The 24366-nt window shown below is 44.3% G+C and overlaps 1 protein-coding gene across 1 annotated transcript in view; it reads left to right on the top strand.

Moving 5' to 3' along the window:
* Positions 1–1295: 1295 nt before the first annotated feature.
* LOC311141793 (cell surface hyaluronidase-like) overlaps positions 1296–24366 on the top strand; it is a 40481-nt gene continuing 17410 nt past the window's right edge. The window contains exons 1-12 of the mRNA XM_084177255.1: positions 1296–1365; positions 3306–3629; positions 3834–3974; positions 4167–4734; positions 12672–12841; positions 13620–13808; positions 17275–17444; positions 18565–18774; positions 19196–19401; positions 19835–19904; positions 20871–20999; positions 22555–22643. Coding sequence (XP_084033381.1) covers positions 3311–3629; positions 3834–3974; positions 4167–4734; positions 12672–12841; positions 13620–13808; positions 17275–17444; positions 18565–18774; positions 19196–19401; positions 19835–19904; positions 20871–20999; positions 22555–22643 — 2261 coding nt within the window. The 5' untranslated portion in view covers positions 1296–1365; positions 3306–3310. The remainder of the gene's footprint in view (positions 1366–3305; positions 3630–3833; positions 3975–4166; positions 4735–12671; positions 12842–13619; positions 13809–17274; positions 17445–18564; positions 18775–19195; positions 19402–19834; positions 19905–20870; positions 21000–22554; positions 22644–24366) is intronic.

A 24366-nucleotide genomic window follows, 5' to 3' on the forward strand; every position in this document is an offset into this window, starting at 1 on the left:
CGCATACTATGGGTGGGTGTTGCTATGGTGACCAATGAGCTAAGATAAGGCGGGGATTTGCCTAGCAGTGATTTATAGATGACCTGGAGCCAGTGGGTTTGGTGAATAATATGTAGTGAGGACTAGCCAACAAGAGCATACAGGTCACAGTGGTGGGTAGTATATGGGGCTTTGGTGACAAAACGGATGGCACTGTGATAGACTACATCCAATTTGCTGAGTAGAGTGTTGGAGGCTATTTTGTAAATGACATCGCCGAAGTCAAGGATCAGTAGGATAGTCAGTTTAACGAGGGCATGTTTGGCAGCATGAGTGAAGGAGGCTTTGTTGCGAAATAGGAAGCCAATTCTAGATTTAACTTTGGATTGGAGATGCTTAATGTGAGTCTGGAAGGATAGTTTACAGTCTAACCAGACACCTAGGTATTTGTAGTTGTCCACATACTCTAGGTCAGACCCGCCGAGAGTAGTGATTCTAGTCGGGTTGGCGGGTGCCAGTAGCGTTCGATTGAAGAGCATGCATTTAGTTTTACTAGTGTTTAAGAGCAGTTGGAGGCTATGGAAGGAGTGTTGTATGGCATTGAAGCTCGTTTGGAGGTTTGTTAACACAGTGTCCAATGAAGGGACAGATGTATACAAAATGGTGTCGTCTGCGTAGAGGTGGATCTGAGAGTCACCAGCAGCAAGAGCGACATCATTGATATACACAGAGAAAAGAGTCGGCCCGAGAATTGAACCCTGTGGCACCCCCATAGAGACTGCCATAGGTCCAGACAACAGGCCCTCGGATTTGACACATACAGTATATGATGATAGTAGATTAATAGACTGCATTAGCCAAGGTTGTTATTCTCAAATCGGTCTTCACATTTGGATTGGGGTTGGAAATTAGGCTGCCCTGGGATTAGATGTGGAAATAAAGTTTGGCCTTAGTTATGGTTTGAACTGATAAGACTATGGTTAGGGTTTAATATATTTATCTAGTCCTCCACTTGACCGTTTATTATTTACCGTTAATTATTTATGCGTTTTCTCTGAATCCCTGGCCAAGTGCCTGTGCCATGTCCTCTGTCCTCCGCTCGCGCTACAGCAGGTGGCGGCGGCAGTGCGAGTCAACTCAAGCCCCTCCCACGAGCCCGTACTCTCTCCCCTCACTTCCTCTCCAAACCGCGCCTGGGACTGGGGCTGGCATTCTACAGCCCCGAAAGAAAACACCATGTAAAAGTATAAAAAGGACACACAACGCAAACTATAGATTTGTCTAATTATTCGTTCCGTGACTTCCGTCAGTCAACGCATCGTAACAACGCTTGCTGTGTGGAAGAGAGCGAATGGCCAGTGAAGGCACAGAGTAATCCCGTGAAAGGTAGGAGACCTCACATTGTTTCAATGCTACCACTATCAGCCCTGTGTGATGATAGAATATTTCATAGAAGTATTTAGCAAACGGTCTGTAGTGTAGCCTAGCTGCTGTGTGATTGGGGTGCTTGGTGCTGTCTTGCTTTAAAAAAATAAAACCAAACCCATGTTGTTCAAAAGTTACATGTTGTTCAAAAGTTACTTAATGTGTGTATGCAATGATGCAACGTCTCTGCCATCTGTATGTGGAGACAGTGTGACAGTAAAGCAGTGTTTAAAATAGAAATGTGACCAAAATCCATCCCTACATCTTTCATGCTACTCTACTATTTCACTGTATTTCACTCTACTTGGTTGCAGAGGTGTGTGATTAGCCCAGTCAGCTTCTTTAATCCTTTCATGTCTTGTACATGATGACATGACATTTGATGAAGGCCTACTGTTCACCCAATTTATCAACCAATCCAATCAAACCATTAATAGGTATTTGATTTGATTGATCCCACTATTGTATAGTCAAGTGTGATCAAACGCAGATCTGTAAGTGGGGTGCAGAGCCGCAAAAAGTCGGTATAAAAGAAATAGAGGCCGCACACTCATAAGCTCCACCACGTACCTTTATTCACAAAAAAACGTATGAGTGTGCAGCTCAATTTATTTTATTAAGGGTATTGTATAAAACCCATACCAATAGCCTGGAGAGAGCATACACTGATGGTCATACCTGATGGAGTTTCACTTAGTTGACAGGTTACAGTTTGACCTTATAAAGATCTTTGGTTGAAACATGGTTGCAATAATAAAGGTGGTACTGTGCTATGAGTGATAGTTTGTAGGATTTTCCATTTCATATATTTTATTATTATTTTTTACCTCAAAGTTGTACAGTGTTATTGCAGTGTGATAGGCTAACTGGCTAGCTAATTAACTGTTGTGGTTAAAGCTTTATATCCTGGGATTTGGGATACTGTTCAATGGTCATTTAAATTCTTGATTGAAACCTATTGATTCTTGAAGAATTTATAAATGCCTCATGAGCTTAGCATGTCTGTCATGAACACAACCAAAAATATTAGGTTTTATTACTTGATTGTTTACAAACAACAAAATATGTTTAAAACGATCTCTTAGATGTCGTGGACTGTCAGTCCTTGCATATAGAGCGCTGTCTATTAATTTTAAGAGGGGTTACAGTTCCTTAACCCCATCCCTCAGCCAGATTCAATCTAAGGACTGAAAGGCTGAGTCATTATTCCAAAGAAAAGAGGGCTCCTCTAGTCTTTGTGCTGCTCTGAACACAAACTGTGCACCTCAGCTAAACCAGCATGGCTACAAGGGCAGAACAGTGACACAGAGTGATAGGCCCACCTGTGCTTACTTCAGACTATCACTCGACTCTCTCTGTACCTTAGTTGGGTGGGTCACATCTGTGGCCATACTTAAAGGGTGGTCTGTCGAAGAATTTCTGATAGAAGGAATGTATTGATTGTATGAAGCAGATATACATATATAGGTAATATGTTCCTCCCATTGAAAGAATACAGTTGGATGTTCATGCATGGGACTGGTGCTGACAGGGCTGTGTCAGGGGTGTCAAAAAGGGAGTTTTGGAGAGGAGTGCCACAGACTCGTTTTTAGTAGTGTCATTTCCTTTCCTCTGGGTGTGTGTTCTTGTGCGTTATGTGCTCGACGTGTTTGTGTGTGAGGGGGGCATTTTCCTCTAGCACTCTAATTGGTGCCATCTGTCTGCTATTTTAACATGGCTTCAGAATGTAGAAATCCATTGAAAATCTCCTTCATTTCTCTGGACAAAGGCAGACAAGGTCACTCCCTCTAAATAAACAATCCCAGGGGATTGTCCTGGATGGACAGATTAATTGTCAATTTCAGATAAACCCCCCACAGTTTTACCTGGGGTAAACAGTAAAGTCTCTCTCTCTCTCTCAGATACCATGCAGATGAGCGATGGACCCGGTCGCGTCTTTGTGGCGCCGCCCAACGGTAACCTCCGGTCGCCAGGATACGTCCCAGGCAGGGTTGTACCTGTCCGTTCCCCGCCTCCGGCAAAGGCCCCACCCCCTCCCCCTCCGAAGCCCATTGGCCCGCCTCCTGAGTGCCTGGCGACCTTTAACCTATCAGAGGAGGGCCATCACCGGGAATGTGCTCAGAGTCGGAGGAAGAACACCTTCATCTGCTTCGGTGTCTCCCTGGGGGCCTTTTTCCTCTCGCTCATCCTCATCCTCAGCCTCACCAGTGGAGACGTGTTGGACGGTGAGTGTGTGTTTTTGTGAGTATAAGGATGTTATGAGCTGTTAATACGGACTTGGCTAAGTTACTTAGGCCCATTTCTCAACAGTACTCATAGGTCATTGGCTATAGTTTTCTATCATACCCTGTTTTGCTCTATCTCAGAGCTTCTCTATCTATGTGCTGTGATGTGACGTTGTCTTTGATTGGTCCTGTTTGTGTGCACAGAGAACTGTCCAGACCACAGCCCCTCCCTGAGCAGCTGGAACCCAGGTCACAACCCAGAGAAGGCCATGGTCGTCCGGGGGGGAGATCTGTTTCGATTGGTCTCTTCTGCGACCTTCTACTCGCTAACCATCCAATCAGGAGGTAGGTTAGGTCCTCTCTCTGATCTGAACACATTTCAACCCCAGAAGTAAATAGTCAGAGCATGCAATATTTGGCACTAGGTTCCGAGATTAAGTTGAGGATAATATGGCATTCTCTAGAAAGCATCATTAAGAATACGGCCTCTGATGAAGTGATTGTTTTATGTTTTAGCCTATATCTGTCTCCCCACAGGCCGATTGGTCTTTGCAGACAATACAGAGGGCTCCAAAAATATCACTCTCAGAACGCGTAATGTGCTGATTGAAGACGGGGGTTCGCTGCACATCGGTGCTCCCAAATGCCGCTACCGCTCCCGGGCCACCATCACCCTCCTGGGCCGTTCAGACGAGAAGGCCGTAGCGGAAGTACCAGAACTGGGCCGGAAGTTCATCGGGGTGCGTGGAGGCGCAACCCTGGAGCTTCACGGGGCAGAGAGGCTGTCGTGGACCCTCCTGACCCGCAGCGTCCCCTCCTCAGGCCTAGCCACGGGGGGCTACGCCTTTCAGCGCAACTTTAGCCGTGGCATCAACCTGCGTGTGGTGGACCAGGACACAGCTGCCGTTCTGTTCACCGAGCGCTACGACACACATGAGTCACGCAACGACAGCCGGCGGCTCATGCAGCTGCTCCAGTCGCTGCCTGCAGGGCGCATCGTCATGCTGGCCGTGGGAGACTCTGCCGTCAAGAACCTGCTGGACGAGACCAAGAGAACCATCCAGAGCCTGCTGGGTAGTACCTACGTCCATGACCTCAAATACAGGTAAAAATACAGTTAAATATAATATGAATATTACCAAATCAATTTGGTAAAGAATAGACAGACGATGACTAGAGAAGGAGTCGTAGGTGGTGCAAGAGAATAATCTAATTTGGGAGCTTTACAGTGTGTAGCGCATCATTAAAGGAACTTCTAATAGTTTTCCATCTGTAGCTGCGTTACTGGAGCGCTGTGTGACGGTTTATACTACCCATCTCATGGGGGGATTCCATATTCCATATTCCGGCAGAAAGTGCACGGCTGGAGGGATAAGCAGGCGTGCTTCCAGGATTTGTTCAAAATGAGCTGACTCTGTAGTTTTCACCTTTGCACAGAGTTCCCGAACAGGTCAAAAACACACTGTCCCCTGAACACAGAGGGACACACATCATGTCCATTTGAATGCAGATCTTTAGCAATGCCAGTGACTTGTATACAGTACAATTGATATTACACCATATGGTATTTTTTGGTGCTCTGCTGTAAAACCATTCAAATACTTTAGTTTGAGCATCTCATCGTTTTAGACACAGAGCTCAGGAAGCCTTATGCGCGCGCACACACACACACACTTAACCCAATGGAACATTTAGGTTTTTAGTTATTTGCTGGGCATGTCTGGCCTGGGCAGCTTTCTGGTCTCAAACCCAAACCACACCAGTCCACAGTGTCACGTTTCACATATGGAGTTGTCGCCAAGGCAACGCTGCGGTCCCCAGCACCAAATCCAATCAAACCCATAGCGTGACACTTTTATAAATGGATCACAATTCAGTTAAGCTACCTAGACATGATAAACAGGGGCTGTTATGCTTTCTGATTACACACTGATTTTGTCTGTGCGTAGTATGTGTGTCTGTGTGTTTGTGCGTAGTATGTGTGTCTGTGTTTGTCTGTGAGTAGTATGTGTGTCTGTGTTTGTCTGTGCATAGTATGTTTGTCTTTGTGTCTGTGCGTAGTGTGTATGTGTGAGCTAGCTAGCAGGGCCAGCTTATTTGAGAATCCATTGTAATGTGAGCCTTGTTGTGTTAGTTGCAGTCATGCTGTCTTAATGTGACTAAGGGAGACATGATTGAAAGTATTGGGCAGGAGGTAATCTGGGTTGTGTTCATTACGGCACCCAGGTAGTCCCTATCAGTTTTTTCAGTTTTGTGTCTTTTGCTGCTTAATGAACACAACCCTGGATGTAATCTGGCTGGGCAGGAGAGGACAGAGCAGGAGAGCACCAGGAAATGCGCAAAGGAAATGTTTTTTTACCCACAGGAAATGTGTTCGATGTAGGCACTCCCATGCACACACACACACACTCACGTATACTGTGCCTATGGGCATTCCTATCTCCACCATGCCCCTCAGGGTCCTGCAGGTGAACCCGGAAACAAACGGCAACAATCATCAATCATTTCAAGCCCCCCCCCCCCCCACACACTCGGTGACCATGATCAAACACACCCATTCCATAAAGTGAGGGTAATGACCAATGTTCCCTCTAAGCTGTGCGCGTGCGCGCAGCTCCCCTGGGACTGCCGCGCAGAAGAAATATCAGCCCGTGCAGAGAAGCATGAGATTGAATTTCACTCAACTTTCTAGTTTTCCCCTTTAGTTAACATTATCAACGTTTCCCTCTACTGTGGCAATTGCCAATATAAGCCACTTTCAGTGCAACATACCGAAACAAAACAAACTATGCAAGACTTAGTATGCAAAACTAACTATGAATTTTTTATTTATTTATTTTATTTCACCTTTATTTAACCAGGTAAGCTAGTTGAGAACAAGTTCTCATTTACAACTGCGACCTGGCCAAGATGAAGCAAAGCAGTGCGATAAAAAACAACAACACAGAGTTACATATGGGGTAAAACAAAACATAAAGTCAAAAATACAACAGAAAATATATATACAGTGTGTTCAAATGTAGCAAGTTATGGAGGTAAGGCAATAAATAGGCCATAGTGCAAAATAATTACAATTAGTATTAACACTGGAATGATAGATGTGCAAGAGATGATGTGCAAATAGAGATACCGGGGTGCAAATGAGCAAAATAAATAACAATATGGGAATGAGGTAGTTGGGTGGGCTAATTTCAGATGGGCTGTGTACAGGTGCAGTGATCGGTAAGGTGCTCTGACAACTGATGCTTAAAGTTAGTGAGGGAGATAAGTGTCTCCAGCTTCAGAGATTTTTGCAATTCGTTCCAGTCATTGGCAGCAGAGAACTGGAAGGAATGGCGGCCAAAGGAGGTGTTGGCTTTGGGGATGACCAGTGAGATATACCTGCTGGAGCGCATACTACGGGTGGGTGTTGCTATAGTGACCAATGAGCTAAGATAAGGCGGGATTTGCCTAGCAGTGATTTATAGATGGCCTGGAGCCAGTGGGTTTGGTGACTAATATGTAGTGAGGACCAGCCAACAAGAGCGTACAGGTCACAGTAGTGGGTAGTATATGGGGCTTTGGTGACAAAACGGATGGCACTGTGATAGACTACATCCAATTTGCTGAGTAGAGTGTTGGAGGCTATTTTGTAAATGACATCGCCGAAGTCAAGGATCGGTAGGATAGTCAGTTTTTTACGAGGGCATGTTTGGCAGCATGAGTGAAGGAGGCTTTGTTGCGAAATAGGAAGCCGATTCTAGATTTAACTTTGGATTGGAGATGCTTAATGTGAGTCTGGAAGGAGAGTTTACAGTCTAACCAGACACCTAGGTATTTGTAGTTGTCCACATACTCTAGGTCAGACCCGTCAAGAGTAGTGATTCTAGTCGGGTGGGCGGGTGCCAGCAGCGTTCGATTGAAGAGCATGCATTTAGTTTTACTAGTGTTTAAGAGCAGTTGGAGGCTACTGAAGGAGTGTTGTATGGCGTTGAAGCTCGTTTGGAGGTTTGTTAACACAGTGTCCAATGAATGGCCAGATGTATACAAAATGGTGTCGTCTGCATAGAGGTGGATCTGAGAGTCACCAGCAGCAAGAGCAATATCATTGATATACACGGAGAAAAGAGTCGGCCCAAGAATGGAACCCTGTGGCACCCCCATAGAGACTGCCATAGGTCCAGACAACAGGCCCTCCGATTTGACACATTGAACTCTATCTGAGAAGTAGTTGGTGAACCAGGCGAGGCAGTGACTTGAGAAACCAAGGCTATTTAGTCTGCCAATAAGAATGGGGTGGTTGACAGAGTCGAAAGCCTTGGCCAGGTCGATGAAGACGGCTGCACAGTACTGTCTATTATCGATCGCGGTTATAATATCATTTAGGACCTTGAGCGTGGCTGAGGTGCACCCATGACCAGCTCGGAAACCGTATTGCATAGCGGAGAAGGTACGGTGGGATTCGAAATGGTCGGTGATCTGTTTGTTAACTTGGCCTTCAAAAACTTTCGAAGGCAGGGCAGGATGGATATAGGTCTGTAACAGTTTGGATCTAGAGTGTCACGCCCTTTGAAGAGGGGGATGACCGCGGCAGCTTTCCAATCTCTGGGGATCTCAGACGATACGAAAGAGGTTGAACAGGCTAGTAATAGGGGTTGCGACAATTTCGGCAGCTAGTTTTAGAAAGAAAGGGTCCAGATTGTCTAGCCCAGATGATTTGTAGGGATCCAGATTTTGCAGCTCTTTCAGAACATCAGCTATCTGAATTTGTGTGAAAGAGAAGCAGGGAGGGCATGGGCAAGTTGCAGCGGAGGGTGCAGAGCTGGTGGCCGGGGTAGTGGTAGCCAGGTGGAAAGCATGGCCAGCCGTAGCAAAATACTTGTTGAAATTCTCGATTATTGTAGATTTATCGGTGGTGATAGTGTTTCCTAGCCTCAGTGCAGTGGGCAGCTGGGAGGAGGTGCTCTTATTCTCCATGGACTTTACTGTGTCCCAAAACTTTATGGAGTTAGTGCTACAGGATGCAAATTTGTGTTTGAAAAAGCTAGCCTTTGCTTTCCTAACTGCTTGTGTATATTGGTTCCTAACTTCCCTGAAAAGTTGCATATCGCGGGGGCTATTCGATGCTAATGAGATTTTGTTGTAGGCAGAACGCACCGGAGTAGGATTCTATTGCATTGACAGGCACACTCAGCCCGTACTCTACAGACCGGTGCGGCATAACCAATCAGAGCTGCAGTATCCCTATATGCAAATAGACCATTGCCATATATGGATCTGTGCCATTCACTTTGAACTGGACTGTGTTTACAGCATGACTGGTCTTGAGTAGATGCGCTTGTTTTGAGATGAAAGCGAGAGCTGCATGTAGCCATGTGTGCACATTTGTTCATATTCTTTGCTAGTGAGTGAGTTATTAGCCCATTTATAGCTCATTTCTAGTCAGCAATGGGTAGTGTTTGCTTCCTACAAGAACACAAAACGTGTGCATTTCTAGCCATCTTTGAAAAGCGAGTTGGGTAAATATAATTGTTTATGTCTTAAAGGGGCAGTGTTATATTTTGAGACAGGCTTGAATAAGCTAAGTAGCTAATAGGCAGAGGGTAGCATAATGTCTGATTCTCTGTAATAATGGTATGGGAATATTAATGAACATTATTTTGTAAAATAGTTTATTGCATCAAACACATTTTCAGTCACCTCCTTGTCTGAAGGACAAGTGGATAAATAGGTTAATGTCAAGCCGTGCATATTTTTTCCAAAAGTCTCACGGAATGTAGGCCTACATTGAACACCACACATTGGCTGCTACTGTAGGCTAAATGATATAACAGTTATATCCATGTTAAAATGTTACAGGATGCATTTTCTCCATTGTTTTTGATGGTAAGCCACTTTGATAGGCCTACATTATGATCAAATAGCCACAGTAGCCTACTTGGCCACTTTTATAACTGTAACTTAAAGCGGATACAGCCTCAGTGTTCACAATAAACGCACGCCAGAAGTTGCACAGAATTTTCACAACGTTCAAGTTTGCGCTCAGCAGACCTGAAATTTACTCAGTGCCGAAAAAATTAGAGGGAACATTGGTAATGACCATTGCCCCACATCAAATGGTTTGTCTGTCCCTGCCCCGTGCCTGCTACCTGCTGGTAATGTGTAATCTATGTGATCTGAGAGGACAGAGCTCTGATGGACTGTAGTAGCGTGACCTCATCTAGTGTCCAAACGGCCATTACTGGCCAAAACAAAGAGCCGGTTAAAAGACTGAGTGACGTGTCAGGCAATTAAGGATGTTCTGGGAAAAAAGGTGAAAACAAACACGCGGTCTCTCTCACGGACTCTCTCTCTTTCTCTCTCTCGCACACACACACACACACACACACACACACACACACACACACACACACACACACACACACACACAAATTGAGTGAAATAGCTGCAGGGAGGACATGGTGCTTTCACAGATGGTTCCTGTTTGTATTTCAGCGGGTAAATGGTAGAGAGGCTCTTTGATCTGCTGAATGGCGTATTGGCCCGTGATTGTGTCGTTAGGACCAGCCTCAACAGAGAGCTGACAGTCAGGCCTACTTCCAGACGTCATTGCGTGGAGTGCCCTTCAGATGTGAAGCTAAAAGCAGTACAGGGGAAAGGTTTTAAAAAGGTAATGCAAGGGGAAAGGTTTTAAAAAGGTTACCACGCCTGAAAAGGGTAAGTGATGGTTGAAGATAATGACTTGAAAGGTCGTGTGATTGTGAAGAGAGAATTCCTCTAAAGGTCGCCTGATGACGGTGCATAAAGCTTACTTGATGTTTAAAAGTCTAAGCCATTGGGGAGGTTCTACTATGCTAACATATGGAATGTTTTAAGATGGTCATACCATGGATCATTTAGCTATTTGATTTGGAATTATAGGACCCCTTTATGTATAAAAATAAATCAAAACATTATTTCATAAAATATTGAATTTGGCCTTTAATACTATAGCCGATTAAAACCCATTGAATAACACATTCATAAATGGCATAAAAAGACAGTCAAAAAATAAATCATATGGAATAAGGTTTTGAAGTGTCTGTCCTATATCTAGGAGATATAAGAAAGTGCAAGAAATATATATTTACACAAGTATAGAGGTGGTTTTGTGGCAACAAAATAAGGGGTTACATTTGAAATACATTTTAAACCCTTATTTTTGTTGGCACAAAACTACCTCCATACTTCCATTTATTTGTATGGGTTACCTTCAGACGAATCCCGTGACACTTGTGGGAGGTTGTAAAGCAAAACAGAGAACACCATTGTGTTCGTGAGAGTGTCATCTTTCCGTAGAGTGGTCATATTCGGACGCTACAGACGTTTTCGTGAGAAGTCAGGTTTTCGGGATGTCTCATTGTCTGACAAACACCGCTGTAGCTCGGCCATCTTCCACCGCAGATGCGGAAGCCCGACATAGGCGGATGCAGCCCATGAAAAGAAACTGATATCTCTAGCTTAATAGACTCTTAAGGAGTAACATTGTTTTGACATTGTGTTGATGCTGACAAACCAACATTTCACTCTACACCCTTCACTGGTCCAGAGTTGCATGACCCCTGCTCCACACCCAAGCCTTGAACCAGGGGATTGATAGACTTATCTCCACTTCAGAGGCGGATTGTGTTTTGCCTTGTGGGTATGGTGGTGTGGTGGACTGAGATATCCACCGCTATCTCGTTCGAACACTTCCCACATTTTCTGATGCCAATGAATGTGGTATGATTGAGGTGAATGTGATGACCACACACACACACACACAGGCTATTCATGTCAGTTCAGTCACACCCTTTGCTTGACTAGCCCTTACACAGCTGCTAAATCTTACAAAAGAATGTTGTCCTGTTGATACTCCCAATGCTTTCTCTACAGTGGTCACTACAGGACTACAATAGTGTGCAGTTAAAAATGTTATGCATACACTCTTAGAAAAGAGGGTTCCAAAAGGGTTCTTCGGCTCTCCCCATAGTCCCAGTCAGTATTAATTGAACGTCGCGGCCCTGCCCGCCTGTGGGGAAAATAACCTGTGGTTACCTAGGTTACCCCATTGACTCACAGCAAAAACTTGACCTTTTTCAAACACAATTTTCTTGTCATCTGCTTGTTTTAGTCAATTTCAAAACTACATTTAAAGAAAAATACATGTCTAAAGATGACTTTTCAACATTGCCTGCTCCTGAGTGTTCTCACTACTTAGAAAAACGTTATATTGTAGGGCTTCCCTCATCCCCCTTTTTCTGATGGTGCTAGCAGCCATGTGAGTGCTAGCTAGCTAGCCAAGACCAACAACACAAAAAAAAGACTATACAGCTACAAGTAATGAGTGGAGTTACAAACAGACTATACTAAACAAGTTAAATGTCTTACCTGTGTCTTAAATGTTTTCCAATCCACACACATAGCTACGTGTAGCCTACTTGGACACCGGGTCCCCACATTTCCCACTCCCATGCCCAATAGCCTGAAGCCACAGGGCTATTCTCACAGGCTCTATTTCCCTACGTGGGAGCGTTGCGATCCATAGGTTGGGATTTATTACCTGGTTACATATATATTGAACAACACAGCAGCTTTTCGGCATGTTTTGTTATTTCTTCATAACAAAAAGTTGACTACGAAGTTGCCTCTTTTACAATAGGAAATAATGTTTGTTTTCCTCAATTTGTGGGCATGGTCAAGGGGAATTCCTTATTATTACGTGAATACCGACTGGGACTATAGGAGAACCCTTTTTGGTTCCTGGTAGAACCCTTTGTGGAAAGGGTTCTACCTGAAACCAAAAACGGTTCTTCAAAGGGTTCTCCTATGGGGACAGCTGAAGCACCCTTTTAGGTTCTAGATAGCACCTTTTTTTTTTTTTAAGAGTGTAGAGACAAATAACATAACAACAAGCCTTGTTATAAGACAATAAAAAGGCTCATACCTGCTTATAACAAGTTATAAAGCATATCTGCTTGGATGCTTTAAGTGTTACCTCGATTTCTTAACAACTTCTAAAGCTCAAACTCTGTCTGTCCATAGGCAGGCCTGGGCACTGGTATCTGTTATTGGTGGAGGGAACGGCTCGTGTTCCGAGGACGTGCGGGAACACGAGAACCATGACACGGGAGGAAAGGCGCTGGCCCGGCAGAACTTCACCACTGTTGACGGGGTCGGCTTCTCTGTCACAGCCTACAGCGAATGGAGGAATGGTGGGTCATTATAACCAGTTTGGCTTTACTTAAAACCTGCAGCTAGAATGGTTTATAACTTGTTATATTTGTTATCTTTTAAAATGTCCATAACCGCATTGGAGTGCATTGTACCTTTAGTAAAGTGTTACCACATTGGTAACCCAATATCACAAATATTGTCTAAGGAGATCAGCATGATTGTAGGTGCTCGTTTACTTGTGTATGTCATTGATTGTTTGTTCATTGAACTGGTCATATTAGGCCCTTCACATAGTCAGGAATGCCATGTAAAAGCAAAGCATACACTCAGATTCTCTGATCTTGCAGCTTTTCCTGGATGGTGTGTGTGTGTGGGGTTCAAGTGGTTAGTGTTTACAGGCAAGATCAATCAGCTGGACTGAGCATTCCTGAGTGTGTACGGGCAGGGTCCTCCTGTCACTAGGGCAAACAGCAGCTCCCCAGGAGGGAGTTTGGGTTTCGGTGTGGCACCGTCATGTCCTGTAAGATGGGATGTTTGTTCTCATACAGCCATACCCTCACACTTCACTGGTCCACAGTGTCAGTTCAAGATACACTATGGAAGTTTGCTATTGTTTTGGTTAAACTTTTAGCTTGAATGTTTGGTGTATGGTATGGTTCAGATTTCTTATCTCATGAAACCACTCAAATCCTTACTTTTAGGCAAATTGCCTGTAAAATGTCACTTTTTGTGACTCTAGATCCTGTTTCCGCCATTAGTTCTTTGGTATGCAGTAGAAAACTGCTAATGCAACAGATCTTATCTATGCTCCTCCAGGATTTCCAATATCTGGGTTCCAGGTGGATGCTGTGGACCAGGTAGTCCTCAACTTGCTGGAAGATGTACACACCTGGCAACCCGGGAACCATGTTGTGGTTGCCAGTACTGACTACTCCATGCATCAGGCAGAGGAGTTCACCCTCCTCCCCTGCCCCCACTGCACTAGCAGACAGGTTAGAGTTCAAGGTGAGTGAAAACGAAAGTAGTTTATGTGTTTGTACATTTATGGGGGCTTACTTTAATTCTGATATTGAGTATCACTGCTGTGTTTTTAACTGGATATGGTATGATATAAAAATAAGTATAATTATTTATTTATAAATCTTGAGCCATGGTCTTTCATTTCACATCTTCTATAAATTACAATTGGGAAGAGACTGGGAATCAGGCTTTTCTCCTACATGGGATGGTGGTGATCAATGATATCTCTCGCTCTGTCTGGCTCTCTCTCTCTTTTCTCGCTTTCTCTCTCTCTTTTCTCGCTCTCTGTCTCTCTTTCTCTCTCTCTCTCTCAAATGCAAATGGCTTTATTGGTATGGTAAGTGTTTCCACATACAGTACATTGCCAAAGCAAACATATAGACAACATATCAAATCAATGATAACACAGATAGATAATCATAGGAAAAATAATAATAATAATAATAATAATAATAATAATAATAATATGCCATTTAGCAGACGCTTTTATCCAAAGCGACTTACAGTCATGCGTGCATAAATTTTTGTGTATGGGTGGTCCCGGGGATCGAACCCACTACCTTGGCGTTACAAGCGCCGTGCTCTACCAGCTGAGCTACAGAGGACCACAATAATAATACAATAATAATACTCAATGAGTAGTAACAATGAACAGGACACTACAGTAAGACATTAATGAGGACAATAATGAAATAGTGAGAAAGACACAGGTAGCGTTGTTATTGTTCTGATTGGTCGTTCCACTGGCTGTCCCTATGGGTGTGGCAGGAAGCTACATATTTTGTAGCTAATATGGCACAAAGGGGTTAACCTCCCAATAGATATTAGATTTTCTCCTTTTATAATATAATATAATATGCCATTTAGCAGACGCTTTTATCCAAAGCGACTTACAGTCATGCGTGCATATATTTTTTTTTTTTTTTTGTGTGTGTATGGGTGGTCCCGGGGATCGAACCCACTACCTTGGCGTTACAAGCGCCGTGCTCTACCAGCTGAGCTACAGAGGACCACTTTTCTGTTTTGGTTTCAAAATGTTTGTATTTGTTTTCAATTTTGGGCAAGAAAATTGCCTGTAAGTCTGTATAGTTCTCGCAGACTCTCTCTCTCACTCTGTCTCTCTCTCTTAATTTCAGCTCCACTCCCCACGGTTTTACCTGGGGTAAACAGGGGGCCTGCTGGCTCATTCCCTTTTTCTCTGAGTTTAAGAAATTAACAGTAAACATTACACTCACAAAAGTTTGTAAAAAATATAGACATTTCAGATGTATTTATTTCTCTCTCTCTCCGTCCCTCCCTCTATCTCACTGTTTTCTGCGGTTTTGTAAACTGTCCATGGTGTCAAAAGCCCAGCGAGCAAAACTGGTTGCAATGACATCATGGTCAGATTGTATGCTGGTTGTAAATAATTTTTGTTAATTTTAGCAAAAGCAACCAGAAAAAAGTTGTTATGAAAAGGACATCTTAACCTGGTTGTAACAGAGACCAGTTGGTTGTAATCTGGTCTGGCGTTCCACCCTGTGTAGTCCCCTGTCTGTCAACACCTCTGTTTTGGCCCACTGCTCCAATGTCGACAAGCCACCTCCCCTTCCTGGAGCAAAGGCTGTGTCTCTCTCTCTCTCTCTCTCTCTCTCTCTCCATGTTTGCGAGGTGAAGCACAATTCCTGTGGTTGGCACTGGCACCAGTTGGCTTGCCATATTGAGAGAAAGAGAGGTGCTGACGTTGTTCTGTTTGGGATTAAGGTCACATGGCCCCATCAAATTAAATATCTAGATCTACTGTATAGTGACAACCATATACACTGCTCAAAAAAATAAAGGGAACACTTAAACAACACAATGTAACTCCAAGTCAATCACACTTCTGTGAAATCAAACTGTCCACTTAGGAAGCAACACTGATTGACAATACATTTCACATGCTGTTGTGCAAATGGAATAGACAACAGGTGGAAATTATAGGCAATTAGCAAGACACCCCCAATAAAGGAGTGGTTCTGTAGGTGGTGACCACAGACCACTTCTCAGTTCCTATGCTTCCTGGCTGATGTTTTGGTCACTTTTGAATGCTGGCGGTGCTTTCACTCTAGTGGTAGCATGAGACGGAGTCTACAACTCACACAAGTGGCTCAGGTAGTGCAGCTCATCCAGGATGGCACATCAATGTGAGCTGTGGCAAGAAGGTTTGCTGTGTCTGTCAGCGTAGTGTCCAGAGCATGGAGGCGCTACCAGGAGACAGGCCAGTACATCAGGAGAAGTGGAGGAGGCCGTAGGAGGGCAACAACCCAGCAGCAGGACTGCTACCTCCGCCTTTGTGCAAGGAGGAGCACTGCCAGAGCCCTGCAAAATGACCTCCAGCAGGCCACAAATGTGCATGTGTCTGCTCAAATGGTCAGAAACAGACTCCATGAGGGTGGTATGAGGGCCCGACGTCCACAGGTGGGGGTTGTGCTTACAGCCCAACACCGTGCAGGACGTTTGGCATTTGCCAGAGAACACCAAGATTGGCAAATTCGCCACAGGCGCCCTGTGCTCTTCACAGATGAAAGCAGGTTCACACTGAGCACATGTGACAGAGTCTGGAGACGCCGTGGAGAACGTTCTGCTGCCTGCAACATCCTCCAGCATGACCATGTTGTGGGCTGGCATTTCTTTGGGTGGCCGCACAGCCCTCCATGTGCTCGCCAGAGGTAGCCTGACTGCCATTAGGTACCGAGATGAGATCCTCAGACCCCTTGTGAGACCATATGCTGGTGCGGTTGGCCCTGGGTTCCTCCTAATGCAAGACCATGCTAGACCTCATGTGGCTCGAGTGTGTCAGCAGTTCCTGCAAGAGGAAGGCATTGATGCTATGGACCGCCCGTTCCCCAGACCTGAATCCAATTGAGCACATCTGGGACATCATGTCTCGCTCCATCCACCAACGCCACATTGCACCACAGACTGTCCAGGAGTTGGCGGATGCTTTAGTCCAGGTCTGGGAGGAGATCCCTCAGGAGACCATCCGCCACCTCATCAGGAGCATGCCCAGGCGTTGTAGGGAGGTCATACAGGCACGTGGAGGCCACACACACTACTGAGCCTCATTTTGACTTGTTTTAAGGTTGGATCAGCCTGTAGTGTGGTTTTCCACTTTAATTTTGAGTGTGACTCCAAATCCAGACCTCCATGGGTTGATACATTTGATTTCCATTGATAATTCTTGTGAGATTTTGTTGTCAGCACATTCACATCAAGTATTTAATAAGATTATTTCATTCATTCAGATCTAGGATGTGTTATTTTAGTGTTCCCTTTATTTTTTTGAGCAGTGTATTTGGCTGACTGTTGTTAATATGAACACTTTTAAATATAATATTAATATGTATGTCTAAATGTTAACATTCTTTTATTGATATATGACAATGGTATAAGCTATAAAGTATGTGTTTTTATGTGTCCCCCCTCCCAGGGAGGCCCCAGTTTGGTCATATGGGGGAGATTGTGGACGGGGTGGACATGCGAGCGGAGGTGGCACTGCTCAGCAGGAACATACTAATCTATGGGGAGATGGAAAACACCTGCTATGGAAACAACTGGTGCCAGTTCTTTGGCCACGACACATACGGCGGACACATCAAGGTGTGTGCTTATGTAACAGTGTGTAACTGTGAGTATAGGGTCTGTGTTGAACCTTGAGCCTGCCCTGTGCATTTCAGCCTGAGTTAAATGCTTATTTAATGCCATTCAGTCTAGTGTAATCATGTTGAACATTACCATATTGCTGTGGCGGAGGGTCATTAGAGCATTCAGCAGATGCTGAATGACTGAGGACATTCAGCATTCACACATGATATAACAACATGTAATGTTCATTAGGCACCTAATTGAAGAAAACAGACAGAAACAGGGAGGAACTACCAATAAGAAATGTTGGTTTTAAAAATGTTGGTTGCATATGTTTTCCGTTGCATGCCCTAATGAACACAACCCAGGGACCACTCAGAGAGAGAGGGGGCATGGATGAACAACACTCACTACTCTTAATGTTTTGTGTTTCAGTATAGTAATTCTTTGTTCTTTTTTACTCTGTATATTTCAAACCCCCACTGAGCACACAAACCTCAGTCACTCTCAAACACTTACTCAGACCAACGTCAATACACACACCCCTCCCTCACACACACACATTCTCTGTGTCCGTGATGCACAAGTACAATATTTGCTCTGTATAATGTGTTACATACTCATGCTCCCTTCTGATAAATACATAATAACATTCCTCTTGCCTTATGTAAGCAGCCCCTTTGCAGTAAATGGAAAAACCCTTGTTACTTGACTGTAGAGAGTTCTGTCCAAGTGTAGTGTGTGAGTTTGGTTGAGTGAATGAGTGAGTTTCAGTTAGCTTGAGGGATTGGCCAATATCTCCTTAACACAAAACAGAATGTGGAAAAGGCCATATACCTAAGACAGACCTCCCTGAGTTTACTGCATGTGTTAGTGTCTATTTGCTCATTAGGCCATATTTGTGTGTGTCTCTCTCTCTCTCTCTCTCTCTCTCTCTCTCTCTCTCTCTGTCTCTGTCTCTCTCTCGCTCTGTATAGCATTGTTTGTGCTCAGATCATCTCAGTTTTTGCACGATCTTCCATTTATCAACAGATGTAACTGTAAACTAGAACCATCAATAGATCAACAGAACCAGAGTAATATGATACACACAGCACAGCTTACTCTTCTCTCTCTCTACCTCAATTCTCCTCAGATATTTGGGAACTTCACCTCGGTGCACCTGTCCCACGTGGAGCTGAGGAACATGGGGCAGCAGGAGCAGGGCCGCTACCCGCTCCACTTCCACCGCTGTGGGGACGTTGACTGGCGAGGAGGCTACCGGGAACCAGCCTACGTGGACGGCCTCTCCATCCACCACTCCTTCTCCCGCTGCATCACCATCCACGCCACCAACGGCCTGCTGGTGTGTGTATGTGTGTGTGTGTGTGCTGTATGTGTGTCAGGGCTGGGGTCAATTGAAGGCAGTCAATTCAGGAAGTGATTTTAATTTAAAATTCAAAAGTGGAAAAACCTTTTGAAATAAATTGCTTCTACTTCTCAGTTTATTGATAAGTCATTGAAAATAGATGTAATTTAAGTTTACTTCATGAATTGACTGTCTTAAATTCTAATTGACTCCAGCCTTGGTGTATGTGCCGTATGTGTGATGATAAAACTTGGGGAAATGAGGACCATATGACGCCAGTCATTAAATAAATTCATGTCAAATGCATTGAAGTGAATCGACCAACATTCAGATAACATGATGCAGCAACTCCAAGCTGCTTTCCTGCTCTGCTCGTGTCTCTGGTGTTGAACGTTTCCCAAATGTTTCTCCTCCCCAGGTGAAGGACACTGTGGGCTATGACACCCTGGGTCACTGTTTCTTCCTGGAGGACGGGATAGAGCAGAGGAACACATTCTTCCACAACCTGGGTTTGTTGACCCGACCGGGAACGCTCCTGCCCACCGACCGCAACGAGACCATGTGCACCAGCATCCGAGACAAAGTGTTCAAGAACTACACGCCTTCACCGAGCATGGAGTGCAAGTAAGACCTTGAGAGAAGACAAAGGGTTCATGTCCTCTGTGTGAGAGTGATAGGGCCATCTTATCCCTGCAAAAACAACCACCCCGCTGCATGGGATGTGTTTCTGTTTCTGGGGGAGGTTGAAAAGGAGGTCTGTTTGGGGAGCATCAGGTGCAGTTTTTGGAGGACTGTGTGTGTGTGAGAGAGAGAGAGAGAACGTGTGCGTGTGTGTGTTGGCAGAACTGTCCCTGTACAGGATTTATGTGGGAGAGGTGGATTATTCCATGGATAACAGGAGTCACTGTTCTTATTAAATTAATAGATCTTGATATTAACAATCAGTTAGCCTGGAGACATCTCCTCTAATGCCCTTTCATCCTCCCTGTGTGTGTGTGTGTGTGTGTGTGTGTGTGTGTCTGTCTGTGTCTGCTCGGTGTGTGTGTGTTTGTTTTAGGGCAGTGTCTACGTTCTGGATCGCCAACCCCAATAATAACCTCATAAGCAACGCTGCTGCTGGCTCCCAGGTATGACTGCCAACCAACAAAACAACACTGTTTAATAATGAATGAATAACGATCAGCAGGGGACTGAGACTGTACATCTGGTGAGGCTGCCCCCACCATCCCATCCCAGACATCATTCATTATCTTTTTGATCTCATGGATGGTCAGTCCTTATATCCATAGCTCTATCTATGAAATCTCCAGCCCATTGCTCAGCTGCTTTGGGCATTTTGTTGTTGTTTGAATTATGAACTGCAGCTTTATGGTTTAGCCACTCATAAGGATCTAAGGCTGTGGCTTACCGGTTCATCTCATGTGATGATGTGATAAATCTGGGGAGATATTGGGTTCTTACTTTTACATCAACCGCAATAAATGATGGCTTCAACCAGGAGATAAAGTTAAACATCAAGACCTTACTATTTTAGTTCAAGCACCATTGTATCAATGTGCCTGTGCAGTACTCAATGACAGTACTCTCTCTGTGCAGTTCTCTCTCTCTCTCTCAGACCTGCTGTCTCGACCTCTGAATCCTCGGCTATGAAAAGCAAACATTTACTCCTGAGGTGCTGACCTGTTGCACCCTCTATAACCACTGATTATTATTTGACCCTGCTGGTCATCCTATGAACATTTTGAAGAATGATCTGGCCTTAATGGCCATGTACTCTTTAAAATCTCCACCTGGCACAGCCAGAAGAGGACTAGCCACCCCTCAGAGGCTGGTTCCTCTCTAGGTTTCTTCCTAGGTTCCTGCCTTTCTAGGGAGTTTTTCCTAGCCACTGTGCTTCTATATCTGCATTGCTTGCTCTTTGGGGTTTTAGGCTCGGTTTCTGTATAAGCACTTTGTGACATCTGCTGATGTAAAAAGGGCTTATAAATACATTTGATTGATTATTACTCGAGGATCATTATTCTTTCACTCCATTGTCAAAGCCACTTTCTATTATTCTTATTCTCATTTTCCTCCCCCATGTCATCCTAAAGGATGCTGGGATATGGTATGTGTTCCACAGCTCATCCACGGGGGACTCTCATGGGCTGGTTCCAGAGACCCGGGCAGAGCTGACCCCGCTGGGGATCTTCTACAACAACCGTGTGCACTCCAACTTTAAGGTACCACTCACTGGCAGCACTGTGTAAAAGACAAACACACTGGTTCTGTGTGGCTCAGCTGGTAAAAGCATGGCGCTAACAACACCAAGATCTTGGAATGAAATTCCCACAGGGATCACATACACAAAGTAGTAAGAGCTCTTCCAATTGTAGAGGAAATAATGCGTGTGGTAGAAAAACAGGTGCAAAAATAAGTGAAAACCAAGTTGCATTGGTTAAATCAAGTAGGTAAGTAGAATCAGGTGGGTAAATAATTAGCTATCAAATGAACCAATCAAAGGAGAGAGCGTTAGGAAAGAGTTTGGGCTGGACTGATAAATAGAGATAAGAAACCTGGTCAGTTTGGTGTTACCCATCCAGGTGAATGCAAAGCACACCATGCAGAGAGGAAAGGAGATCTCAGAGGACATCAGGACGAGGGTAGTGAGAGCACATCAGTCTGGGGAAGGCTATAAAATCATCTCAAAAATATTTGAGCTCCATCAGTCCACTGTGAGGCAAATAATTTACAAATGGAGAGCATTTAACATGACAGCATCTCAGCCTAGATGTGGACGCCATTCCAAAATATCCCCAAGAGCCACAAGAACAATAATAAATCAGGTAAAAGCCAACCCAAACATAACATCTAGAGATTTGCAGACCTCCTTTGCTGCATCTCAGGTAACTGTGCATGCTTCAACAATAAGAACACTGAATCGAAATGCCATTCATGGGAGGGTTGCTAGGAAGAAGCCTCTGCTGTCACAAAATAACCAAACTTTGCCAGAGACCACCTGGACAAACCTGAAGGTTTCTGGAAGTCCATTCTCTGGACCGATGAGTCCAAAATATATTGTTCTTGTGGCTTCGGGACAGGTCTCTGAATGTCCTTGAGAGGCCCAGCCAGAGCCCGGACTTGAACCCGATTGAACATCTCTGGAGAGACCTGAAAATAGCTGTGCAGCAACGCTCCCCATCCAACCTGACAGAGCTTGAGAGGATCTGTAGAGAAGAAGGGGAGAAACTCCCCAAATACAGGTGTGCCAAGCTTGCAGCGTCATACCCAAGAAGACTCAAGGCTGTAATCGCTGCCAAAGGTGCTTCAACAAAGTACTGAGTAAAGGGTCTGAATACTTATGTAAATGTTATATTTCTGTTTTTTATTTTTAATATATTTGCAAACATTTCTTGTGTGTAGTTTGATGAGGAAAAAAACTATTTAATAAATTGTAGAATAAGGCTGTAACGTAACAAAACGTGGAAATAGTCAAGGGGTCTGAATACTTTCTGAATTCACTGTTTATACCTGTGGTATATACACAGTCTCATTGCATTGCATTCACACTTGAACTGCACATTGCACACTACACTCTTAAATCTCATACATTTGACAATATATCTGTTTTACAGAGATGCTACTGTGTACTATTACGACACTCACATGAAAAACATGTAAAACTGTCCTACTCCTTTATGGGGGGGGGGCTGCCGTTTCACTGAAAAACGAATGAAGGTTTGTGCCTTTAAGTCCCTATTTGTGACAGTAGTTCCCATACCTGTTTGTGTTACCCAGGCTGGGCTCTTCATTGATAAAGGTGTGAAGACCACCAATGCCAGTGCTGCAGACCCCCGGGAGTACCTGTGTCTGGACAACAACGCCAGGTAAGAATACAGGTCAAACTACATTGCATTTAGAATGCACAGGAAATGTTACGAAATGGGCGAACTAGTCAGTTTTTCTGTGCTGGTCACACAGAATTAAATTTCGACATGCAGTGATCAATCGTTTGGATCAATCATTGTCTATATACAGTGCTGCTTGAATGTATGTAAACCCTACAGGGCTGGTCATTATTTTGCTATAAAATATTAAAATAAATCCTTATCTAAAGACATTCCAAGTAAATGACAGAAACCAAAAAATATGATATTTGTATTGTTTATTTAACAAAAGTGGTTTATTTAACAGAAACTCAGATTTGATGTGTGCAAAAATATGTGAACCCCTTCCGTCAATAGCTTGTGGCACCTCCATTAGCAGCGATAACTTGGACTAAATGTCTCCTATAGCCAGTAACCAGTCTCTGACATCTGTTTTGAGGGATTTTTGCCCACTCCTCCTTACAGAACTCAGCCAATTGAGTGAGGTTTGAGGGTGTCTGGCATGAACTGCCCGCTTCAGGTCCTGCCACAGCATCTCGATTGGATTTAGGTCAGGACTTTGACTTGGCCAATCCAAAACACAAATCTTCTTTCTCCTGAGCCATTCTTTGGTAGATTTGCTTGAATGCTTTGTGTTGTTGTCTTGTTGGAAGACCCATTTTCGGCCCAGCTTTAGCTCCTTGACTGATGGCCTGACGTTCTGTTCAAAAATCTCCTGGTACACCTCAGAATTCATGGTTCCCTTAATCATGTGGAGTCGTCCCGGTCCAGAGGAGGAAAAGCAGCCCCAGATCTTGACATTCCCACCACCATGCTTGACTGTTGGGATAAGGTTATTTTGGTGGTAGGCGTATTGGGTTTTCGCTAAACATAGCAGTGTTGATTGTGACCAAAAAGGTCAATTTTGGACTCATCGGTCCAGAGAATGGACTTCCAGAAACCTTCAGGTTTGTCCAGGTGGTCTCTGGCAAAGTTTGGTTATTTTGTGACAGCAGAGGCTTCTTCCTAGCAACCCTCCCATGAATGGCATTTCGATTCAGTGTTCTTATTGTTGAAGCATGCACAGTTACCTGAGATGCAGCAAAGGAGGTCTGCAAATCTCTAGATGTTATATTTGGGTTGGCTTTTACCTGATTTATTATTGTTCTTGTGGCTCTTGGGGATATTTTGGAATGGCGTCCACATCTAGGCCGAGTTGCTGTCATGTTAAATGCTCTCCATTTGTAAATTATTTGCCTCACAGTGGACTGATGGAGCTCAAATATTTTTGAGATGATTTTATAGCCTTCCCCAGACTGATGTGCTCTCACTACCCTCGTCCTGATGTCCTCTGAGATCTCCTTTCCTCTCTGCATGGTGTGCTTTGCATTCATTTACATTACATTTTAGTCATTTAGCAGACTCTCTTATCCAGAGCGACTTACAGTTAGTGAATACATAAAAAAAAAAAAAAAAAAATTACACTGGCCCCCCGTGGGAATCGAACCCACAACCCTGGCGTTGCAAACGCCATGCTCTATCAACTGAGCTACATCCCTGCCGGCCATTCCCTCCCCTACCCTGGACCAATTGTGCGCCGCCCATGAGTCTCCCGGTCGCGGCCGGCTGCGACAGAGCCTGGATTCGAACCAGGATCTCTAGTGGCACAGTTAGCACTGCGATGCAGTGCCTTAGACCACTGCGCCACTCAGGAGTACACTCAGGAGTACATTCACCTGGATGG

Source organism: Coregonus lavaretus (genome assembly GCF_964263955.1).
Source record: "Coregonus lavaretus genome assembly, chromosome: 14".
Classification (NCBI taxonomy): Eukaryota; Metazoa; Chordata; class Actinopteri; order Salmoniformes; family Salmonidae; genus Coregonus; species Coregonus lavaretus.